Source organism: Lutra lutra, chromosome 3, assembly GCF_902655055.1.
Source record: "Lutra lutra chromosome 3, mLutLut1.2, whole genome shotgun sequence".
Lineage (NCBI taxonomy): Eukaryota > Metazoa > Chordata > Mammalia > Carnivora > Mustelidae > Lutra > Lutra lutra.
In genome coordinates, this window is record NC_062280.1 from 57,015,242 (window position 1) to 57,041,064 (window position 25,823).

Genomic DNA, 25,823 nt, shown 5'->3' on the forward strand with positions numbered 1-25,823 from the left:
TGACTTGGGGCTTGATCCCAGGACCCATGAGACCTTGACCTGAGCTGAAACCAAGAGTTGGCTGTTTAACCAACTGAGCTACCCAGGCGTCCCAAGGTGGCTTTTGAAGTGGACTTGAGAAATGCCTTTACTTTCTCAAATAAATCTAAATATCTATGAATGTCTGGATTGGTGGTGTGGTTCTAGTATCACAGCTGTTTTGTCTTCTGGTTTGGAGCATCTTGCCGTTGGGGTGGGGAGGGAGTTGCTTGGTTGGGAGGAGCATCCAACCTAAAGACCGCTTCTGGGTGAGCAGGGGCTTTCTGTAAGACCGGTGCTCAGTCCTGTGCGACAGCCGTTGGCCTGCGAGGCATAAGGCTTATCTCCAGGGATGCTGCCCTTGGTTATCTCCGTATCTGAGCTTTTCCTAGTTTGAAGGAGAATGTATTGATTTCAGATTTTGGCTTTTCTGTCCTTGTACTTCTCCCTTCTGAATGTGTATTTAAAATACCGAAATAAAACCTCCTGGCAGCCTTCTGAAGACCTGGTAAGAGAACAGATCCTGCTGTGGAATTGAGTTGTTGATTATGAGGGGCCAGATAACTTTGACCGGAAACTTGGAAACTAGTGGTTGGTAGCAGAAAATTTCTGAAGTTATTGGTCCAGACCCCTCGTGGGGGAGAGTGGCCATTGATTTCAAGTTCTCTTCTATAACAACCTGCTATTCATTCATATAAAAAATGTACTTAGTGTTTGTTTTATGGAAGGTACATTGCTAGGTGCCGGAAGGGATTAGTAGAGTTGACTGCCATGGCCTGGGAAGGCTTTATGGAGGAAATAGTGTTAAAAGTTGGGCTCAACAGATCTCACAAAAAAAAAAAAAAAAGGTTCTTGGAGCCAGAAGGAAGTAGCTAGTTCATATTTTCCTCCTCAAGTGAGATTTCCTTTTTGCCAGGTAGTTCACAATATGAGAACTTCTTTGAACACACTTGCACATTAGTAATTTTCTAGTAACTTGAAATACTAGCTTGAGAGAGTCAGGTTTTAAAATTTTTTAAAGTAATCTCTACACCCAACGTATGGCTCCAACTCCCAACCCCAAGTTCAAGAGTCACATGTTCTAGTACTGAACCAGCCAGGTGCCCCAGGAGAGGGTTTTTTTTTTTTTTTTTTTTCTTAAAGAAATTTTTCCTAAAGCAACTTCTCTATCCTATACAATATTTAAAATATGGGCTAAAAGCGATTTCAGTCTAATAGAGAGTTTCCACTTAACTTGTGCATCAGAAAATGTTTGAGTTGAGACTTCATGCCCAGAAATCTTTTAAATTCAGATTACTTGGGGCTGTAAATTTGCTATGCTTTTTAATAAGGCATACTCAAATTGGAAGTCTTTTTGTCTACAACAAGCCTAACTATGAAGAGCAGTAGAATTAGAGGCACCATTTGTGCAGTGGCTTTGAATAAAGAGTGAATGGTTGAGCCTTCGTGTCTTGGGGAATAAACTGTAGCCCAGTGATACCATACCAGCAGTGGAAGTTGGGCAATAACATCATACAGTCACTTTCTGGTTGATTGATCAGTAGCCACTCTTGTTTTCCCCAGCTTTTCTGGACGAATCCTAAATCCTAGAGAAGTTCAGTGACTTGACCAGGGCTAGGATTAAGTCTGTTGATTCCTGGGCTTTTTCTACTATAGGGGAAAAAAAAAAAGTGGGGAGTGGGGAGAGAGACCTACTGGAATTTCAAGTATTCATCTAGGGTTGTTTTTTCCCAGCTTCATGGGAGCTTTGAAAGAATGTTGAGATATGGCTCTTGCTTTCAGGAAGCTTCTATAACGCAGTTTTCCGTGAATTTCCAGCCAACGGCCAGTGCCCCATCTAGCAGGCCTCTTTGTTTCCTTTTGTGGTCTCTGTTCTGCTTTGTTTTCTTGACTTGTTCTATTCTATATATTATTTGTCTTGAAAGGTGCTTCAGACCCCCCACTGCCGCCGCACATATCCTTTCTTTTAGTAAACATTAAAGATTGCTAATGGAAAGTAAATTCTAAAAGTAGCCATACAGAGGATATGGCTGTTATTCAGCTGAGTCAAATCTTGGTTGGAAAAAAATTTCAAACCCTCAAAGTTGAGGATGTTTTTGATGTCTCCCTTTTCTGGGGGTGGAAAACCTTAATTAAGTACAACTTAGGGACGCCTGGGTGGCTCAGTTGGTTAAGCAGCTGCCTTTGGCTCAGGTCATGATCCCAGCGTCCTGGGATCGAGTCCCACATCGGGCTCCTTGCTTGGCAGGGAGCCTGCTTCTCCCTCTGCCTCTGCCTGCCACTCTGTCTGCCTGTGCTCACTCTCGCTTCTCTCTCTATGACAAATAAATAAATAAAATCTTAAAAAAAAAAAAAAAGTACAACTTAGTTTTCAGTGTTTTACTTGTAAATATTGCTGTTCTGGTTTGCTTGATGTTGACAAAAGAAGGGAGGCGCCTTCAGAAGCAGCTTTGCTCTGAGGTCAGATAAACTGTTTGATGGGAGAAGCTCCTTCCAATGGAGTGTGCACAAATTTCAGTATAACTGGGTAATTAGATTTTGTGATCCTGAGATTTTTAAGGTTAATTCAGGTGTGGACATGAAGGGGTATTATGAAATGCAGCATTTTCCTCCCTAGTATCTCATTGCCTGATGTCACATGGATTTAACTGCATTTTCTGGCATTCCTTGTGAATGAAAATATATAGGAATGTTCCTTATAACTTATAAACTGCTATAAATGTTGGCTAATTGCTTGATTTGGAGGAAATCGCTCATCTGTGTTCATTGCAGCCTGGTTAAATCTGTCAACAAATACTGAGAACATAGTGGGTGCGAAGCCTGTGTTCTGGCTTCTGTTTGTATTAAAGAATAAACATAGTCCCTTGCCCTCAGCTCACAGATTCGACTTGGAATTGTGTAAACAGGCAGTATGGCACTCCAGAAGAGGAAAATTTTAATACTGGTGTTACTCTGTGATTTCAGACAAGCTGGTCATGGTTATGATGGTGCTATTGTAATTACAAGCCAAAAAAGATTTTGCCTTGCTTTCAAATCCTCCCCATTTTACCCAGGGTGATCTTTGTTATATTTTGTCTATCACTGTAATCACTGTGCAGAATTCTAACACAGAACATGGAGACATTGTGCCTATCCTCAAAGACTATGTGGTAAATGAGAAATCAAAGTAAGTTTTGTACTTTATGTAACTTCTGGGCATTTTAAAAGGAGGAACTTGTGGTGTTTGGGGAACTCGCATGTTGAATGACAGTAGAAAAGTAAGGAAATGTAGGTATCTGCAGGTCGTTGGTCTTCTAAGGTTAACGTCCTGTACTCACATTTTCTTTTCTTTTTTTTTTTTTTTAAAGATTTTATTTATTTATTTGTCAGAGAGAGAGAGAGGGAGAGAGAGCAAGCACAGGCAGACAGAATGGCAGGCAGAGGCAGAGGGAGAAGCAGGCTCCCTGATGAGCAAGGAGCCCGATGTGGGACTCGATCCCAGGACGCTGGGATCATGACCCGAGCCGAAGGCAGCTGCTTAACCAACTGAGCCACCCAGGCGTCCCTTATTTTCTTTTAAATGAAAATGATGGGAAGTTTTCTCCCATTAGAGAATCTCAGAAGCTGGTCTGGAGGCTGGTCTTTTCTCTCTCCCTCAAAAGTATATAATTTAAAGAATTGGCAGCCGAAGTGACTCTTGTACTCAGGTAGACTCATTGGAAGTTTCTCCAGGTCACAGTGGGTCTTAGAATATAAATTAAAGCTTTTCCCCTTGACTTGCTATTTATGGAGGAAAGCAGGAACTGGAAAGAAAAGTGAGAGTGGCTATCTGATTGCCTCTTTCACTTGACTCAAGACCACTGATGTGGAAGATATGACGATCCTGAAAACAGCTGAGCTCCCCAAAGTAGGCATCCAAGGTGTTGGCATGAGATTCCCAAGTCAGCGTGTCCTAGTCCTTGTCCCGTGGGACGTGTCTTCCCAGTGGCACAGCACATCTGCTGCAGGTTGGAGATGACCAGGGTGATGGATCCCGGGCAGCCTCACCGCCGTAGTGGGGCCTGAGCTAGTCCGAGATCCAGAGAAGTGCGGGGCTCCCAGAGAGCTCGTCAAGGGACCGTGGCCAAGCTCTGTTGGCATGTTTTCTTTTTCTTTTTTTCTTTTTAAAGTATGTAGTCTTTGTGAAATGACAAATCCTGAAGTTAGGTTGATTGATTTGGGAAAGAAAATATCTGTGCTGAGCAGGCAGCTATTACCAAATTTTGTCCACCATTTTTTACACAACATTTTGCGGTGTTTTCCGCATGACCATCAAGAGAAATCTGTGTCTCCATAGTTACGCTGTAGAAGCACACTGTGGTTGTCTTCCCAGATTCAGTGCTTGCCCTTCTGGTGAAACCCAAATCTTTGCACCTGGGTTCACTGAAGTACCATTTTATTTTATTTAAAGATTTTATTTATTTATTTGACAGAAAGTGACCCGGCGAGAGAGGGAACACAAGCAGGGGGAGTGGGAGAAGCAGGCTTCCTGCTTAGCAGGAGCCTGATGCAGGGCTCGATCCAGGGACCCCGGGATCATGACCTGAGCCACCCGAGCGCCCCTGAAGCAGCATTTTAAACAAGAATTAAGCTGTAAGCCATGGCCCTTTTGTGTGTAGAGGACCTGTTTGTAAGGTGATTTAACCCTATCAAACTGTGCTACAGCTTTCCCCAAATTCTGCTTAAAGATACTGTCTTTCTGGTATCTCTAGGCTGGGTTGGTTTGTTGATTTTTGTTTGTTCACTTGTCTGATAGCTGTTGCCCCAAGCTTTCATTTTCTGGGAGGAGAGGCAACCGTGGGAGGAGGAGGACCCTGGCTGGGAGTCCGCAGATTTGGATTCGGGCCCTGCTATTAATTAGCTGTGTGACCTCTGGGCAGTCAGCCTTCCAGAGTCTCTGTTTCTCTGTCAGGCAAACAAAGGACCCAGAAAAATAAATACAGGCCCGGACGAAATGATACGAAGGTCACCATGTGTGGTGCTTAGGGACCCTTTCCTCTCTGTGCAGAGGCTCTGCTTAACTCTGGGCTGGAGCAGTTGTGTGGGGAGCTACACGGAGGCCTTTTCAAGCATTCAGGCTCACGGGGGGACTAAGGGAGGCCCTCTTCATACACAAGTTTCTCCCTCTTAGCCCCCTCCCCCTCTTCCTTCTTCCAGGAGCAACCTGCTTGCCTTCCGCCTTCCTGTCCTTAGTGCGTTAACGGGTGCAACGGGTAACACAACCCATGCGGATTTGTTACTGTGGGGAGTTGTGCAGCCGTCTCATCTGAGTTGCTGGAGGGAAAAGAGAGCTGCAGGAGACTGATGAAATAATGGTCCTTTTGTCTGTCTCTTGCTATAGGGAGGGTTTTAGGTTTCATCTTAGGCCTGGGCCACTGTGTTGTTTCTTCATGCTTGGTACAACCCAGTTTAAAAATGCAGCTTATCGTTTAAAGGATTCAGCTGTAGTGCCACAGACTGTTTTGCTTTCCTCCCGACCCCCCCCCCCACCCAAAGTCCCAACTGTATGTAGTGAAGAAACCACTGCAGCGAATACTGTTTGACTGGGTCCCCCAACGTCAGCTTTAAAATGTGTTTCCGTTGTATTTATTTTGCAAATGCTTATAAGGTCTGTTTTAATCTGATAAACTTCCAAAATGTTTTCCTTGTGGTTATGTAATCAGTAGCATCTGCAAAACATGCCTCTAACCATGCAGCTTTCTTCTTAACCATTATCTCGTTGATTCTCCATTCTAATGTTTTCTTTTGATGAGCTGGGGCTGGGAGATCTGAATTCCTATGCCAGACCTGCTACAGTAATGTGCCCAGATTCAGCCTCGTAGCCTTAATAAGTTGTGGAATGCTGAGAAGGGCCTGTTTTGTGTGTGTGTATGTGTGTGTGTTTAACTTTTATAACAAGTCCGTGAACTGATGATCACTTCATTAAAAGTTATAAAATACTCCTTGTGTCTTTAACATGTAGTTCCCCATCTTAGTTTTTTAACAGAAAATGACTGTAAAACTCAAGGTACCTTTATATTCTGCTAAGCAATCTGTTAGAGGCCAAGTTACCTTTTGTATCAACATGTAAGTTCTATTCCAGCTCACAACCCCTAATTCCTCTTCCCTCCCCTCCTTTTCTCTTTAGAAGCAAAAGAGTGTTGAAAATGTTAAAAGCTGTGCTGAAGAAGAGCCGAGAGGGAGGAAAGGGGAGCAGGAAGGAAACAGGTATGTGCAAGCAGCGCGAACAAGCAGAGGGCCCTGGGGCAGAGACCCTTGCGCACTCTAGGCTAGGGGGGAGCTGTTGCATGGGGGTTGGGTCCGAGGAGTGTTTCAGGTTAGCACTCACGTAATACTGGAAGCTATGAGAAACTAAACGTATTCCTGAACTTTTTTTTTTTTTTTTTTAAAGATTTTACTTATTTGAGAGAGACCAAGAGAGTGAGAGAGAACACGGATGGGGTGAGGGGCAGAGGGAGAAGCCAACTCCCTGCTCAGCAGGGAGCCTGGTGTGGGACTCCCATCCTGGTACTCTGGGATCATGACCTGAGTCCAAGGCAGATGCCCAACCAACTGAGCCAACCAGGTGCCCCTGTTTCTGAGCTTTCTTATGGAAAGTGACTTTGAAATTTGAGTTTGTGTTACAAACCAAATCCTTCTCCAGAACACTTGGAAGGTTCATGATTTTAACAGATCATTCAGATCCAGAGACAAGTCAGAGCTATAGACATGGAGGGATAGCAGGTGTGTCCAGGAATTTGGTTTCTAGAAAGCCCTTTCCTTTTTCCCACACGTGATTGTATTTTATATGTTTAACCAACAGCTGGCTGACTGGACCTCGTCTTTTGAGTATCAAATTTTCTGCCTAACAGGTGTAGCCTCACTCAGTGCCAGACTGCTAGTTTTCATTAGATGAAAGCTACTTAATTTGGCTTGGATTTCATTTCTGTTTATAAACTTGTGGTGCTTATGTGGTCAATGTGACTCTTCATTGCATTCCATGTGACAGAGTCTTCTAAGGTTATTTTGGTGACCGCTTAGTGGTCCACTTTTCTAGAAAAATTACATATTGTTTACCATTATTGTACAATAAAACTCTGTTAGCATGAATTAATTTCCCCAAAATGTGCTATTTTACTCTGCAAACTTATGATAGTTCAGAGTTGGAAAGTGGTTTCCTGAGTTACTGTTTATTGAATAATATTTCAGTTTTTAATTTATATTAAAGTATAAATAAGTACTTATTACCAAAACATCACTGAATTATAGTGAAATCTTCAATTGAAAAGATCTTATAGTACCTTTTATTACATATAATACATGTATATAATTACATATAATGTATGTAATGTTATGACGTTTATCTGTTGTTTATAGATAGTTACTTACATAATAGAATAAGCGGGGTTAAACTTTTTAGTTACGTAGAACTTAGATTTTCTGTTACCCCTTAAACTAAAAAGCCTGCAGAATGGCAAACTTTACTAAAAGTAGAGTCTTTACTAAAAGTAGATTCTTTTACTTAAAGTAACTTTACTAAAAGTTACTGTTAAGATTCCATTAGAAGCTTCTCCATATCTCTGCATAAGCAGATACAAAGAAAAGAATTCAGTTTTTAATGACAGAAATAAGAGACCAGAGTCAGCTTTTAACCTTAAGAAACCAACCCCTACCATTGAATAATTAATTAGAATTGTTACTATGGAGAATTTTCAGTTCACATAATTTCTATCCAGGAGTACATTCACCCTCTGCTGGGTCAAGGCCAAAATATCCTTCTCTTTATTTCTCTGAAAGCAGTTTAAAAAAATCCACCCCCCCTCCAAGTTTTGGCTCATCTGACATTCATCCTAGGGACTTTGTTACTTGCTTCTTTAGATGTCTTTGTAATTTCCAGCATAAAGTTAGGTCCTAAGCTGTTTGTCTAGCTGAAGCAGCCCAACCAGTGGCCTGGGTCTCCAAGCCAAAACTCCCTACTTAGTAATGGAGTCTTTCACGACAGACACCCACCCCCTCCCCATCCTCTTTGACCAGTGCCCGTGAAATGACAGACAGTACAGTAATGATTTGGGGCACCCTGCCTTTCAGAATGGCCAGACAGTGAACATAGTTTGCATTTGTAACTTTTCCAGTATTAGAGCATGTGATTTTGGGATTATTCCCCTCTCAGGTCTTTAAGAACAACTACTGTTTTTTCTGAATCATTTCTACATAATAATTCCCACACTATGGCTTTTGCCTAATGCAAACCAACTTGAAAAAGCAATGGGAACATTTCTCATAAAATCTGTATGGTATGTGCCTTTTTTTCTCTTAACTAGAACCTGGTTGTGTTAGTTGGGGAACAAAGCAGATGGAATTTTAAATCTTGGTGAAGTTATGTCACAAGATCATTGGGGAAAATACTTGGAATTTGATCATTCATATGTTGAGCTCTGTGCCAACTCTCATTATATAAGTAGATCATAGCTAAGTTTTCTCTATAAATTAAAGCTGGCTAATCTACAGAGACTGCCCTGAAACTTGAGTAATAGTATCTCCTGCAATATGGAAAATTCTTGCTCTACTGTTTCCAATTAAAACCAATCTTTGTTGCAAAGACAAAGGCAAATTCATTTCTATGTACTTGAACTCACAATTACAGAAATTTAGGAAATATTTATGTCTAAAACCTTGAGCTCAGCATTTTATATATCCTTTGTAGGTTGTTCTTATAATCTTGAACCTCTATTTATTTATTTATTTATTAAAAATTTTTTTAAAGATTTTTATTTATTTACTTGACAGAGATCACAAGTAGACAAAGAGAGAGAGAGAGAGAGAGTGAGGGAAGTAGGCTCCCTGTCGAGCAGAGCCTGCCATGGGGCTCAATCCCAGGACCCCGAGATCATGACCTGAGCCGAAGGCAGATGCTTAACCCACTGAGCCACCCAGGCGCCCTGAACCTCTTTTTTTTTTTTAAATCGTTTTTGAGAATTTAGAAAACCTAATCATTGAGTTAAATTTAGTATTCAAAAGAAAACAAATACTTTTCAGAAATATTGAAAAGTTGGTACACCTTCAGTTCCTATCCCTAAAAGGAAATGTCACATATATCTCCTTTAAATTACCAGTAAAATTTTAGCAGGTATTGAAATGTATATGTATATAAGGGTATTTGAAATATGTATAGTATTAAACTATTGAACACTGAAATCTTAAAAATAGCTTTTTTGTTTTGTTTTGTTTTGGCTAACCTAAGAAATGCTTACAGCTAAGCAAAATGTGTTTCCTGGAAGCTGTAGAATTGAGTCAGAGTACAATATTAAAAACTTAAATGTTTTTGGGGAAAGTACACTTGCCATTGTTCTTGCTGTTCCATCAGTGTAAATGAGCACTGTGCTTCTCTTGACCTTGAGTTAGGCCTGAGGGAGCAAAAATCCATATTAAACTATAATGTGGGAAGAGGTAGAGGAGGGTATATATATCTATATATATTTTTTTTCTTCTTTTTCTCCTTCCTTTCCTGCTCCTATGTAAGACCTTGATCCAAAACAGTGTGGTATTTATTTTGAGGCTCACCAAGGAGAAACCACATCTTTTTAAGTGAACTTCGCTATCAAAAACCTTTCATGTTACTATGATTAAATCTATTTAATTTAAAAATTAAATAATTACTGTACTGTGAGTATATTGAAAGTATTCTGATACAAATCTGGACCAAAAGGAGTTTAGAGTTGATAGAAGAACAGTGTAGGGAATTAATATCTTCTCTTACAACACTGTTTAGATAATGCACAGGGTAATGTCCCAATTTATAATAAAAATTTAAATATTAACCTAATAAAAAATGTGCAAACCTTACATTGAAGAGAAGAGCAAAATTTGCTGAAGCACTCAACCGAAGACCTAATAAATGGAAAGAAATACAGTGTTCCCAAAGGAGCAAATGCGATATTTTAAACCAACTATCTCTTACAGAATTACCTGTGCATTCTATTTAATCCCTAATGAAATCCCAAGTGTTTTATTTTTAAAGACCTTGTTGTTTTATACCAGTTTTATGTTTGCAGCAAAACTGAGCAGAAGGTACAGAGATTTCCCATGTAGCCTCTGTCCCCACTCATAAAGAGCTTCCCCCAGGATCAGAACCCACCACCAGAGCAGTACATTTGTTACAACTGATGAACCCACACTGACACATCATAGTCACGCAAATCCCACAGTTTACATCAGGATCCACTCTTGGTATAGTACATTCTCTGGGTTTGGACAAATACGCAATGATCTGTATCTATTGATATAGTATCATACAGAGTATTTTCACTGCCCAGAAAAGTGCTGTCATTTCTTTTTTTTAACACGACATAACCAGTTGTTTTAAAAATTCATCTGGAAGAGAAAATGCTTAAGAGAGCCAAGGAAAAACTGAAAGTGTGGGGCAAGTGTATCTAAATGGCTGAGCCTGATTCCCATGCCTGGCTTCTAGCTGCAAGAGAGGCTGGACAAATGTGTATTTTGACTTCTTTGCATCTGTAGGGCAAAGTGGACTTCACCTCCCACCAAGCCATGTACTGTGGAGGATTCTTCTGTCATCGACATGGGCAAGTGCCCTCTACTACAAAAACCAAGCATAGATATTTAGTATAGCTCGTTAGAATAACTACTGCATCCACATAGTGAATAAATGATGTGGTTAGTTTTTTGGGCTTTTTCCACCTCCTATTGGTCTCCAAGAAATGAATCCTGATTTTAATCTAACATCTTTTTTTTTTTTTTTTTTTAAGATTTTATTTACTTAGTTGACAGAAACACAGTGAGAGAGGGAACACAAGCAGGGGGAGTGGAAGAGGGAGAAGTAGGCTTTCTGCTGAGCAGGGAGCCCAATGTGGGGTTGGATCCCAGGACCCTGGGATCATGACCTGAGCTGATGGCAGATACGTAATTGACTGAGCGAGCCACCCAGGTGCCCCTATCTAACATCTTTGATATAATTGTAGCTCGCAGCTGATAACAGTTCTGGTTTTTTTCTTTTAATCCCAGAGATAGTGGCATCTTTCTGGAAGCATTAGGCAGACAAGACCCTCCAAGAGAGGGTTGGTCCCTCTTCCTCTGTATGCATCCCTTCTCCTGTCTTCTGCTGATCTTGAAACTATAGCCTCTTGCCCTGTCCACCTTTTCTAGTTGCTCTGTCTTGGTGTGGAAGTAGCTCTGCACTGAGGCAGAAGAACAAAGTTTGGTGAACTTCTAATTGTGGTACTGCCTCAATTAAAATATAGACTGATGAAGGAAAGGTTGCTTAATATGCCAAAATAATTGTTTATTAGTCTTTTCCTTTCAGTTTCATTATTTTTTTTTAAGTGGGGGGCTTAGTTTGAAGCAATTTATTAAAAAAAAAAGACATTTGACCTTCACCTTTTCTTCGTTAAAACCCAGCTGGTCGGCTAAGTGCACTTATAATGGTGTTAATTAAGGCATTGGATAGTCTCTATAAACTTGAGTGTGTACTGAATTAATCTGTTAGCTTTCCATCTAATCCTTCACTTTGAATTTGTAGTAAAAGGAAGCTGTTTGCCTCTAAAGTTTAAAAGCCATTGATGTGATTGTTAAATGTGGTATTTTAAGCCATTCCAGGCTGCAGTCTGGTTTTCAGTGGTACCTTCTAAAAATGCCCCAGTACAAACGATGCTTTGTTTTATCCGGAAAATATGAAGCTGCTTTTGATTATTCTGTGCTGCATTGCCCATTTTCTGTGGTTGGGGACTATTATTTAGGAATTTAGTGCAGTGACTGTCTTGCTGAGCTGTGGATATTTGGTATCTTGTTGTTAACGGACTCCAAAATGTTTCCCAAGCAACAAAACAGGCAGAAATAATTCAATCTAACGATATTGTATTTCTCTTTACCAGGGCACGTAAGCAAATTTTGGGGGCATCGTGGGCAGGATATTGGGGCAGGATATAAACACAGAATAGAGGCCAAGCTGGTTTTTGGTAGAATCAGGACTGTTGTTCCCTCTGGTTAGCCCGGTTAGCAGTTTCTCTTTGTTGTCCCTTATACCTGTTTCATAGTCTAGAAAAAGCAGACTTTGGAATTAGAAGTCACAGATTCAACTCCCAGCTTGATCACCTCCCATTTACATGAATCTGGACAAATTCCTTAACTTGACTAAGCTGCCTGACAAGGATGTCATCAGGGTTAAATAAGAGAACCTTTTTGCAGAAGGGTATCGCTTGACACCTGGCTTCGGCTAGATACCCTGCGACCTTTGCTTTCCTGAGAAAACTGTATGGTACTTTGAACAAAACCGTTGTCAGAGTTCTTGTTCTTTCCCTTTTGAAGAGAAGGCAGGAATGCTATCAGGCAGAGGAGTGATGTTCTGGAAGCTTCTTGCATGACTTTCCATCTTCAAATATGGATTCTGCCATCACGCTTGCATACTGAAGTCTTTTGTGCAGTCTTCACCCTTTTCCTCATAACAAAGCTGGGAAAGCTGGGTCCTTGGTCTCTTATATGGTGGTTTATACTTGGGAAATATTTGTTTTGCTTTTCAGCCTATATCAAGTACTGGTATTGTGTCCTTTTTCTTTGTGAAGTTAAACTAAAAGACTTTCCCCTTGCTAAAGAGATTTTGGGAGTCAGTACGCAGCAGCTTTAAGAATAGATTTCTAAGTACCGTTTATATAGTTCCTGGGATGTTTCATTTCAACACATCCTTAATTGATGAAGGTCTTCCTCTGTAGAAGAATCTACCCTCCATCCTCTTTGTAGCTTTTGCATACATTTTAGGGAAGTACAATGGATGAAAGAGAGATGGAAGAGAACAGATACTTAGCATTTGTCATGTGTCAGGCACCTACACATCGTGGACCAAGCTGGCTCATCCTAGAGCCTGTTTCCTGTGAAGGGCATAATTAGAGAACGCTCTGGACAGGGAAGGTGAAATCAAGAAACCTCATGGATCTTCTATGTTTTCTGGCTAATAAGACCCCCCCGAGAAGTCACAGCCTATCTGAGTCATCATAAAGTTGGTAGCAGAATTCTCAAACAACAACATTTATTTATTTCGGTCCCTCTTTGTATGTACAGCTGTCACCTGAACAATACAGAGGTTAAGGGATTCCAGCCCCCACATGGTTGAAAATCTACATAAAACTTTTGACTCCCCAGAACTTCTAATAACCTATTGCACTAGAAGCCTTACTGATAACATTAACCATCTATTAACACATATTTTGTATATGCATTATATATACTATATTATAATCTAGAAAAAATTTTGCTAAGAAAATTTGAGGAAGAGAAAATACTTTTACAGTACTGACTATATTTACTGCGGCGGGGGGGGACCCATGTAGAAGTGGACCTAAGTAGTTTAAACCCGCTTTATTTAAGGGTCAACTGTATATGTGTAAATGTAGTAGGAAACTTAATAGAGAATATAAAATAACAGTTCAGAGTCTCATTTTTTGGGTCAAATCCAATTTCATTATATAAATCCTTTTTCAAAAAATTAAAGCTGCTTTTCTGTAAAATAACCCCAAAACAATGATCTTATTTTCTATATACCTAACTTTCCAGAGCTTTGTCATGTGGTATAGCTTCTTAAATGCCCATAAGAACTCTATATCTGAATTTTCATGTGACCATTTGCATTTTTTTAGCAATACCTTTTTTTTTTTTTTTTTTTTTTTTTTTTTGAGAGAGACAGCAAGAGTGCAGGTGGAGGGAGCAGGGAGAGGGAGAGAGAATCTTAAGCAGTCTCCACAGCCACACAGAGCAGATATGGGGCTCGATTTCATGACCTGGAGATCATGACCTGAGCCAAAATCATGAGTTGGTTGCTTAACTGACTAAGCCCCTGCCCCCCATTTGCGTTTTCTAGGAAGAGAATTCCAAGTTTCTGTTTCTGTTCTACAAAAATATAGAAAACTTGATTTCATATAATCTATTGGCAAATGTAGTTTCTGAGTGGGGAGGTAGGCTACTAAAGATTTGACATAGATTGAACTTTTTTTTTTTTCCCTGTGAAGGATGATCTAAGCTTAGTATTCCTCTTAAGAGGTGAGGCTTTGATTATGAGTTGTCCTGTAGCTGGCGGGTGGCCCCCAGGGCTAACCCATTGGATAGCCTTAACCTCAAGTTTAGAAACCTTTATTCACATCTGCAATCATGGATCTGGAAAGTAGAATCTGAATTTCTCCACCCTCTGGTGAAGACTCCTCTGGCTTGTAGACAGTTGCCTTCTTCCTGTGTCCTCAAATGGCAAGAGATAGCAAGCTCTCTGGTACTTCTTATAAGGACACTAATCCCATCATAAGGGCCTCACCCCCTGATATCAGTTAAAACTAATTATCTCTCAAGGGCCCCATCTCCAAATACCATCACATGGGGGTTTAAAGCTTCAACATAGGAATATTCAGCCCATAGCACTTGTCATACTATATTTCATTGATTATAAAACATATCCTATTTCATGTACCTCTGAGGGAGAAAGAGCTGTCAATTAACGGACAGTACTTTATTACTTTAAATGTTTGACTTACTGAAGACTTCCTTTCTTTAGAGTTATTTTTATGTATCTCAATCTTTTTCACAAATCAAGGAAATTAGGGGCGCCTGGGTGGCACAGTTGGTTGGGCATCCAGTTCTTGGTTTCAGCTTGGGTCATTATCTCGGGGTCATGGTATTGAGCCCGCCTTGGACTCCATGCTTGGCACGGGATCTGCTTGGGGATTCTCGCTCCCTCTCTCTTCCCTTCCTGCCTCTGTGCTCGTACACATGCACTCTCTCTCAAATAAATAAATAAATCTTAAAAAAAAAAAAGCTGGAGGAAAATATAAACAGGTTGGTTAAAGCATTTCTGATTTCTATTCAGAGCCTAATTCTTCTTCTTTTTTTTTGACCTAGTTATCCATATCCATTTTTCTCCACACTACATTGACACCATCCTTTCATGATCTCAAAGGAGATTTTAATGGAAAGCTTTCAGATAAACTCCAGGGTTCATTTTTCTTCCATAGTTGACCCTAAGTGATTTATTGACTGAAACCTGGAAAGGGCTAAAATTGTCCCTCTACCAGATGTGACAGCCCAGGTTTGCAGTCAGCGGCTGTGAGGTTGTAGTCATTGCCTGGCTAATGCCGGTTTTTAAAGATGCCGTCAACTAGTATATACATTTCGGTTTTAGAGAAGGTAAGGTGAGAATCAACATGGGTCTTTGAATCCGTGCCGAATATAATATGTGCTCATTTGTAAAAAATTTGGAAAATATTAATAAGAATAAAGAAAAAAGCCCCAGGATATTCTTTGTCTTTTGCTTTATACTTTTTGATGTCATTAGACTTTGATAAATGCCTAATATTTTATTGTACTGTAATGAATGATTTTGTGTGGGTATGATTTTTTTCATTCATTAAAAAAAAAAGCCTCTGGAAAATAGGTACCTGTGTACAAATCTCTGATTATTTTAATAGAATGTTTCTAGGCAAGGAATTAATAATGGAAACAAACTTTTCAGAAGCTCATGGTATCTCTTGCCAGATTGTTTTCCAGAGGGATTGTGTGGTCATCTGTGTAAGCAGTGTGTGAGTGTGCCTGCTTGCCTGACTCTTACTAGTATTGGGTGTTTGTAGATTTTAATAATCTTTGCTGATTTTGTAGGTCCAAGCATATATTTGTTTTTAGTTAGCATTTCTTTGAGATTGACAGAACTCTTAAATATTCAGTGCCCATTTATAGTTTCTCCTCATTGTCTTTATATGACCTTGAACAACATGGGGGTTAGAGGCACTGACCGCCCTCCTCCATACCCATCCATACCCAAAAAGTCAAGTATAACTTTTAACTCTCCAGAACGTAATAGCCTCTTGTCAACCGGAAGCCTTCCCAATAATGTAAATAGTCACCTGACACATTTTATATATTGATTATATACTGTAGTCTTACAAAAGAGTAAGCTAGAGAGAAGAAATGTAAAAATAAGAGAAAATACATTTGCAATATTGCATTGTATTAACTGGAAAAGTTCTGCATCTAATGGGCCTGTGTAGTTCACACCTGTGTTGTTCCAGGGTCAACTGCACATTTTTTTTCCATTGGAAGCGTGAGAGGCTCTTCAGTCTGGTTCTTCCCTTTCCCTGGTATGGCCCCTGGTGCATAGTAGTGGGATTTCCTTATAAAGTCACTCATTGGGGAATTTTTATTGAAGTTACTAAAATATGCCTGTGTTCCATGGATAGAAGTGTCTCCGGTGTTGTTAAAATTTCAGGTTTGTGTTGAGGCTGCTGGTCTGATTGGCTTCTATTTAAGAAGTTTATAGAGAAACCAAAATGGCATAAACCCAACTCAAAATGAGTCATCAGGTTTTCTACAGTACTTGATGAGTTTCTGCCTCTGTACACGAAAAGTCTCAGTACCTCCTGACACCTGGCTTCTGGTGAGTTGGTACCAGCCGGCAGGGATAGTTCCAGATAGCTAAGAATCTCCTTAATAACCTTTGCTGTATTCTTTCTTTTGAAAGAGAGAGAGAGAGCAGGGGGAGTGGCAGGCAGAGGGAGGAACAGGCTGCTCGCTGAGCAAGGATCCTGAAGCAGGACTCAGTACTAGGACCCTAGGATTGTGACCTGAGCCAAAGGCAAATGCTTAACTGACTGAGCCATCCAGGTGCCCCAAACTGCTATATTTTTAAGTGTAAATATTTTGGTCCATGGTTCATAATCTTAGATTGTTAGATGTAGGGATTATTTTTTAAACTAAGGTAAAGTAATGAAATTAAAGGATTTAGATCAAGAAGAGTTTTACAAATTGAGTTCAGTGTTTTTATTTATTTATTTATTTTTTAAGATTTTATTTATTTGAGAGAGAGAGAGAGAGAGCATGAGCTGGGGTGGGGGGTGGGCAGAAGGATTGGGAGAGGGAGAAACTGGCTCCCTGTTGAGCGGGGAGCCTGGCCAATGGTCTCCCAATCCCAGGACCCTGTGATCAAGAGTTGGATGCTTAATCTGCTGAGCCACCTAGGTGCCCCAGTGTCTTCATTTTTTTTTTTTTTTTAAAGATTGTATTTATTTGAGACACAGAGAGAGATAGTACAAGAGGGGGTTGGGGGGAGGAGGGCAAAAGGAGTAGAAGTAGACTTCCCGCCGAGCAAGGAGCCCAACATGGGCCTCCATCCCAGGACCCTGGGATCATGACCTGAGCTGAAGGCAGCCGCTCAACTGACTGAGCCACCCAGGTGCCCCAGTATCTTCATTTTTTGAGGAAAATTAGAAAAGAGGCATTTAGCAACTGCCCAACATTATATAGTTAATTAAAGCAAAAATGGGATCAAAGTATACTTTCTGACCCTAGACGAGTTCAGTTTCTACTATGTCCTTGGCTAGCTCCCATTATTTTTTTTTTATTTCTAGCACTGACTAAATATAAAGGAAAAGCTATCCCTGAGATAGAAGACAGTAGATTTCCTTTATAACTTTTCTCTCCAGGAAAAGTGATTTCTACCTTTTCCCAGCCCCAAAGGGTTATTTCTGAGTTTCTTATATGGTCTTTACCAAGACTCAGTAACTGAGTAGTATCTCTTCTTTTTCTATATCTTTTTCCTTTTTTTTTCCCCCTAAAGATTTTATTATTTGTGAGAGAGTGAGCAAGAGAGAGTGAGCGAGAGAGAGAGAGAGAAAACAAAGCTGAGTGGGAGGCAGAGGGAGAATCAGACTCCCTGCTGAGCAGGGAGCCTAGTGCTGGCTCCACACGGGGACTCTAGGATCATGACCCAAGCTGAAGGCAGACAACCAACTGACTGAGCCACCCAGGTGTCCCATTTTTTTAATATCTTAAGGACCATTTCTGCTTGGTGTCTTTGAGATTACAAACCCATCCTTTTTTGTTTTTGTAAAGCCATTTAAGCACCATAAATGTAAATAGTTAAATATACAATTATTAGAAAAAGAAAAAAAGCTAGGATGCTTGGGTGGCTCAATCAGTTGGGCGTCTTCCTTCAGCTCAGGACATGATCCTGGAGTCCCGGGATTGAGTCCCATGTCGGGCTCCCTGCTCGGTGGGGAGTCTGCTTCTTCCTCTGTCCCTCAACCCACTTGCTCATGCTCTCACTCTCTATTTCTCAGATAAATAAACAAAATTAAGAAAAAAAATTTTTCTTTAAAAAGCTATATAATGGTATTAGAAATAGGTACATCCCTATTTCTTCTCTGCTTTCCTTTTTGTTCTCTAAAGGCAATTAATGTTTCTTATTTGATCTTTCCAGATATTTTCTGTGTATATGCATGCATATGTACACACATGCATAGGTCCTTAAAATGCACAGATTTACACTGTTTTATTTGTAAATTTGATTGCAGTTTTAGACATTTTTCATATTAGCACACACTGATAGGTTTTTCAAAATTTGCTCAATATTACATTGGACAGATAGCTCATAATTTATTTCATTATTCTCCTATTGATTGCTGGTTAAAAAGTTTGTTCATTTACAATCTTCCTAGATTTTTGTCAAATTGCCCTTCAGAAAGGTGGCATTAAAAATTGCCAATTCCATTTTCAGTATATGAGAATACATATTTACACACTTAACACCACTGGTTATAATCACATTATTTCATCTTTGTAATGTGGTAGGCAAAAATTGTATCTCATTGTTTTAATTAAGTAATTCTTCAGAATGAATTCAAGTGCATTTTTGTGTTTATTGGCTGTGTGAAATCTTACTGCCTGGATTTGTAGCCTGGTGCCATAGTTTACCAGCTGTGTGAAAATGAGCCAATTACTTAAACTTTGTGTGCCTCATGGGTCACTTATGAGGATTAAATGAGTTAATATTTATAAAGTGCTTAAATCTATGCTTGACGCAACATATATGTTATATAAATATTTGTCAGAGAGATTTAAATTTGTTTCTCTGTCCTGCCTGTATGCTTATCTATTTTTTGTTGTTGTTGTTGAGTTTAGGATCTGTTTTAATATTCTGGTAAGTGGTTAACCATTAATTGTTTATCAGCTAGAGTTCTAAGCAAATCACACGTCATGTTTAATTTTGAATTATAAAACCTAAAAAAGATTCATGTATATTTCATCCTTCATTTTTGGTAGGATTAAGTGAGGGATTTTGTTTTAATTCTGTACGTTCAGTGTTGAGAACTGAGAGGTTACACATCACTCTTTCAGGGAGGTCAGCTCTCTTTCTTTCCCTGCTTTGTAGGAGAGTTTTGATGCTGCTAATCTTATTAAACCTCTTAAAGCTACATCCTTAGCTCTAAGATTATGAAGATTAGAGATTCTGGAGTTTCCTCCCCCTCCATCCATTACATGGTTTCCATGGTTATTGGACTCCCCAAACAGTACTTCAGATCCCGTCTGATTTCATGGAAGCAGCATCTCAAAGATGAACGAGCAGTCTGCTGGCTTGGCGTCAGGAAACTTGTTCCTGAAGGTCCAGTTTGATGTAGCTGCTGGCTCCTTTAGAACAAGTGTTTCATTTTTCTGAACGTCTGTTTTCTTGCCTATAAAATTAAGGTAATAATCTGCCATACAGTAATGATAAAGGTCAAATGAAATGAAGGTTTTGTTTGTGTGTGTGTGTGTGTGTGTGTTTTAACTTCAGGGGAATTTGTTTCACTTTTACCACATGATATCCTTGCTTTGGGGGAAATGCCTGTGAAGTAAGGAAATCAGATACACTCCTGTAAATATTTAAATTTATATCAGGAACTTTTGATACCCAGATGTTTTGAGGGAGGGGTGAGATCTCTTTTTCTTCCTCAGACATAATAAGCTAGGAAGTGAACCCCCTGGGAGAGAATAGGGCAGCACTGATGCAAGTTGTTCTTTGAGTATTTACTATGTATCCATGTGCTAAATGCCTGTAAATAGTTAGCCCACATAATCAATAGCTTATTAGTAGAGATTAAAGAGCTAGTTTAATTACTGTGCAGTTACTCAGTGGCAGAGCCAAGACTCGAACCCGTTTGTCTGTCTCCAAAGCCGGTGTCCTCTGTAATGTAGCAGCCGGAAGCTGTGTAAGCTTCTCTATCTGCAACACGGGGTTAATGACAGTTTCTCTCTCCTAGGGGGGTTGGTTGTCCTGAGGATCCTGTGAGTTACAGGGCTTAGAACAGTGCCTGGACCATCGTAAGCATTTTACATTTGCTCTTGCTATGACTGATAGCACTTTCTGTGTCATTTGGACTCTTCCCCCCCCCCCACACACCCCTCCTTTGATCCCTTTAGGCTTTAGTGAATGGCAGTGGCTTGGATAGTTTTGTTTCCTTGCCTGTGTGGCAGACACAACTTAGCCATTTCATCTGGTGCGGATAGAGGAGAGCCGTGGTGAGGGGTCTGGCCTTAGCAGAGTGCTGTGGGGGCAGTTGCTCTCAGCAGTCTGGGATGGCATGTGCTGCCTGGGCAGGGAAGGGGAAAAGAAAAGGTTTAAGCCCCTAACACAAGGATCCACCACCAGAAGGCCTTGGTATCTGAGAAGATGTGTGTGCACTCGAAGGTGCGGTGCCTGTGTGATCTGGTGTTCTCCTTGTCTTCGTCAGAATGGGCTTTTGCGTAGTTGTCCAGTGCATGGATTCCTAAACCTGGCTGCTTCCCCGAAAGCATTTGAGAGTCAAATTCCCACCTGTGGTGGGAGTTTGTAGTGCTTTTTGAATGGTTAGCCAGGTTTGAGAACCATTAGGATGCTGTGCAGGGCCCGGCCCCAGCCAACCATGGCAGAAGTACATATATGTGACTGGGAGAACTCCTGGTCTCAAGAAGGAGCTCCCCCATTATCTTGTCAACCCTGTTCTTGGCAGCCCTCCAAAGGTGAACTGGAAATACAGAAATGCAGCTCTACAAGGAGATGAGTGACAAGGGTTCCATTCCAGAAATAACCAGGGACAGGGTTTCATCAAAGCAATTTGTCAGTATATTTTATTTGGTACTTGTGTTTATGTCGATTCCTCATCAATATTTGCATATTCTCATGCTTCCAAGTTAATACACAAGAAGTGATAGCTATTGAATATAATTTTGATGCTTAATTGACATACAATGTTATAGAAGCTGTCGGAGGACTGTATTTCCCAGAGCGATGCTCAGAGAATGAATGGAGTAACGTGCATTCCATTTTATATTTGAGAAATCATGATTAGAGTGGAATGTTAATATGGTTAGTTGTGGTGAGACAATATTGACATTGTTGCTAAGATATCGTACCAGACATGTCATTGAGGCTGCTGTTTTGAAAACTGAACAACGCTGCCTTTTCCCCCCCCTCCTCCTCTGTGGTGCTAGTGGAGCAGGAATATAGCAAAAAAAATAATAGATGCAGAAAATGTAGTCTTCTCATTCTCTCTCTCCACTCCCTGCCCCCCCACCGTACAGGCCTAGAAAGGATCTTGTTAAACAGCCACATGTACACAATTGACTTAGTCTGCTTTTTTTTTTAGAATATGTGCTGAATTGGTTATATAGCATTTTTAACTGTGTTTGTGGGGAAGAAACTTTCAGTGCTGCCTAGAAACTTGGAGGTATTTCCCCCTAAATGTTTATAGATCCCATTTTCCTTCTAAGGAGTTGAAATAAGATAAATAGTAGCAGCTCCCTCTTGTCCTTCTTTTCTCTTGTAATGAGGCCTGTTGGCAGCAGCATCACGGGTGGGATGGCCAGAGTTTGGATTCGAGTAGTTAGTGAGGGGGTGATGTGCTGGTTTTGGCATTGTTCTAAAAGTCTTTTTCCCTTCCACTTATTTTTCCACCCCCAAAATGTCATCGTGTCCAATGTGACAGGATGTTCCCGATGATTACCATTCAGAGAAACATGACTCGCTAAATTATCTGTGGATGATGGTCAGAATTTCTTAAGCACCTAACAGCATTCCTTGCTTAGTATGCACCTTGGTCAGGGGACCCACCGTTACAAAGGCAAGCCAGCGTACAGCCATGATGAAGAGCTCGGACATGGCTCAGACTGCCTCGGTTCAAATCCAGATCTACCACTTGTCTGCTGTGGGGTCCTAGGCAGCTTACTTAGTAGCCTTCCTAAGCATTAGTTTTCTCATCTGTAGCCCAGGGACAATGACAGCAAATGGAACAGGGTGAAAAAATAAAATATAAAATATAAAAATTAGGGGTGCCTGGGTGGCTCAGCAGGTTAAGCCTCTGCCTTCGGCCAGGGTTATGATCTCAGGGTCCTGGGATCGAGCCCCACATCGGGCTCTCTGCTCAGCAAGAAGCCTGCTTCCCCCTCTCTCTCTCTGCCTGCCTCTCTGCCTACTTGTGATCTCTCTCTCTGTCAAAAAAAAAAAAAATATATATATATATATATATATATATAAATTAAATATAAAATATAATATAAATTTTATATAAATATAAAATAAAAAATATAAAAATAAGCTAATATATGCAAAGTGCTTATTAGCTAGGTCTGATATAGCACGTAAGGCTTTACTACTAACTTGATCACCCTCATTATTATTTGGACAGATACATTTGGTGAACATACATTTATAGTTAGAATAGAGAACTCAGTGGAAGTGCTGATGTGTTACTTGGGTACTTGCTTTAACATGAAATTCAAGGGTAAGTGGGCTCCAGCAGTCGTAGGGGGCTGAACGTGTAACTGAGGTAGAGAATGGCTTTAGGAGTCAGATATTCAGTCCCCGGGGCCACCTCCTTGCTGGTCCAGGGCACCATTCACATGGATGTGAGATGGGCAGCATGGTGGTCCTACCCTCATCATTCTTAACAGCACACCCAAGATCTACAGAAAAAGGAGAGTTTTCTATGTTGTAAGAAGTTATATTCAGGATGTTGTTTTTGAGAAAGGTCATTTATTTTAAAGATTTTCTTTATTTGAGAGAGAGAGAGAGAGGACGAGCATGAGCAGGGGGAGGGGCAGAGGGAGAAGCAGACTTCTCCTTGAGCAAGGGAGCCTGACGCTGGGCTCCATCCCAGGACCTCAAGATCACGACCTGAGCTGAAGGCAGACACTTAACCTACTGAGTCACCCAGACACCCCAGGAGAGTTTAATGTTAAGGAGTGATTGGTTATAGATTGAAAGTTGTAAGCAGAGAAGTCAGGCATGTAGATAGAGCTGGGGCAATGTGGTTCCTTTGTATGTTGCATACAGTACTACATACTACTTTGTATAGTAGCCAGTGTGGTACTACAGACAGAGTATATAGAATAAGGAACTGGATCTTGAGCCACACAGTGATGGTAAGAGGAAGCCAGTCCAGACCTTCACTGTGAGAGTAGTCAGTAAAGCAGACCATTCTATGTCTGTAAGCCCTGGGGAAGAGATGGCTATGGACAGTTTGAGCTACACAGACAAAGGCAAGTCTGAACCAGGTGGATGAGTGCCCAGATAAAGGAAAGGTGAATCCTCCTTCCTGAGGAAGGGGCTTCATGAGAGTGATAACTTGGCCGGTGTCCAACAGAGGGGCTTGTTGGGAAACCTCCCAATGTTGAAAGAAATGGATACAAATGTATCAAATAAATGTTTAGTGGAAAATAAAGTATGTTTTTTTCTAAAATATTCTCATTATAAAAATGTCAGAACATATGTCAAACCAAAAATGTAAAAGGGAACAACGGTTGCTGTTTCCACCCCCATAAGAATAACCATCAACATTGTATTGAACCTCCTTCTAGCTTTTAGTTGTACATATTTTCCTATTGCCATCACATATACAAGACTCTGTATACTGGCTTAAATGTTTCTTCCATATGTCTTTAAAAATGTTGATCATCTGATAAACTCAGATTTTCCTTTTTCGTAATTTCGGTTCTTTGGCAATGAAGATGGTGGTTGTGGTGTTCGGTGTTCTTATGCTTCTTTAGAGGTTGGGGGGTTGGGCGTGTGGGAGAGCTTTTTCTGCCCAGTGTCACAACCATTGCAAAAAATGTTAGCCATTGTTTCAGTTCTGGCACAGGGCACTATTTTTTTTTAAGAGGTTGCCAGATAAGGTAAGAGATTGTTTCTGCACTATAGAGTGAAGGATATGGTTCAAAAACCACATTTCCTGAATGAGAAGGGAGTGGAAGCAGAAGAGGGACAGTTGAGAGAAGTGTTTGAAGACTGGGCTTGGGCTATAGTTTATAGCCCTCTCCACTTTGTCCCAAGAATGATAACGTCTTCACTGTTGAAAAGTTAATTTTGGTCCTTAAGAGACTTTTTTATTTTTTCAAGAAGGATAAATGAGCTGGGTATTTTCTGAGCCTTTGAATATCTGAGACTGTTCTTTGGTTGATATTATACTTAATAGAAAACTGGGTGTGGTTTTTTTTTTGTTTGTTTGTTTTTAAATTTTTATTTATTTATTTGACAGAGATCACAAGTAGACAGAGAGGCAGGCAGAGAGAGAGAGGGAAGCAGGCTCCCTGCCGAGCAGAGAGCCCGACGCGGGCCCCGATCCCAGGACCCCGAGATCATGACCCGAGCCGAAGGCAGCGGCTTAACCCACTGAGCCACCCAGGCGCCCCTAGGTGTGGTTTTTATAAGGTTTGGTCTCTCTGTTCCCTTCAAGTTTTGTAGGTGTTGCTTTCGATCTCTGGTTTTGGTACTAGAGAGGAGGAGTGTTGTGGGTTGAATTGTGTCTCCCCCCACCCCGCAAAAGATGTTGGAAGTTCTAACCCTCAGTGCCTGTGCAGGTGACCTTATTTGGAAGTAGGGTCTTCATAGATGTAACAGAGGTAAAACGAGGTCATACTGGATTAGCGGGGGCCCTACTTTATTAGGACCGCCCTTAGAAGAAAAGCACAGACACTGAGGACGATGCTGTGTGACGACAGAGGCAGAGATTAGAGTGATGTATCTACAAGCCATAGATAACAGGCAGTACCACAAACCAAGAGAGGCATGGGTTCGATTGTCTCCTGGATCCTTTAGAGAGAGCCTGGCCCTGTTGGACACCTTAATTGTGGACTCAAAGCCTCCAGATATGGGACAGAATAACCTTCTGTTGTTTAAGCCACTCAGGGTGTGGTATACTGTTACAGCAGCCTGAGGACCTAAGAGAGGGAAGTTGGGTTCTTGTTCCTTTGAAAATCTGTGGTTTTGGGGCACCTGGCTGGCTCAGTGGGTTAAAGCCTCTGCCTTCAGCTCAGGTCATGATCCCAGGGTCCTGGGATCGAGGCCCGCATCGGGCTCTCTGCTCAGCAGGGAGCCTGCTTCCCTTCCTCTCTCTCTGCCTGCCTCTCTGCCTACCTGTGATCTCTGTCAATTAAATAAATAAAAAAATATTAAAAAAAAAAAAAGAAAATCTGTGGTTTTGCAGCCCATCAACTTTTTTTTTTAAACTCTATATTTACCCAGATTTTTATGGTTAAGAAAAAATTATCAACCTAGTTTTGCCAGGATAAGTCCAGGTATGACTACAGTCCAGAGTTCATCCTATGCCACGATGAACACCAGGTGTGTTCCCTTCAGGGACACAGCCCAGGGTATGGGGAGTCCTTTTTTATCTGCATACTTTAATTAAAAAAAGATTTGTTTTTAGGTTTTGAAACATGTCCTCATTTCTTCTCAGAAACACCTTTTGTTTTTCCTGTCTGTAATCTTACGTCACTAAAATGTTGACCACGCGTCTCTGCATCTGGGGAGACTTCTTCAAGCTTGTTCTTCATCATGGAGTCGATATTCTATAGTGTGAATTCTACTCTTCTATGCCTGGAATGTGGATCATAATATGGTGACAGCTTTTTAAATTCCTTGCTTTTCTTCCCTTATTTTTAATCTGAGTCTGGTGTATAGAGAAAATAAGAAACGCAGTGCATGAAGGATCTAGAAGGCCATGTTCTTCTGTATTCTTTTGAGGATGCCATGCCCT

At 40.7% G+C, this 25,823-nt stretch overlaps 1 protein-coding gene across 9 annotated transcripts in view; it reads left to right on the plus strand.

The window, feature by feature from the left end:
- TANC1 (tetratricopeptide repeat, ankyrin repeat and coiled-coil containing 1) overlaps positions 1 to 25,823 on the plus strand; it is a 238,633-nt gene that overhangs the window by 72,546 nt on the left and 140,264 nt on the right. For all 9 annotated transcript variants that reach the window (XM_047721852.1, XM_047721855.1, XM_047721858.1 and 6 more), the window contains one exon: positions 6,164 to 6,243. In XM_047721852.1, coding sequence (XP_047577808.1) covers positions 6,183 to 6,243 — 61 coding nt within the window. In that variant the 5' untranslated portion in view covers positions 6,164 to 6,182. The remainder of the gene's footprint in view (positions 1 to 6,163; positions 6,244 to 25,823) is intronic.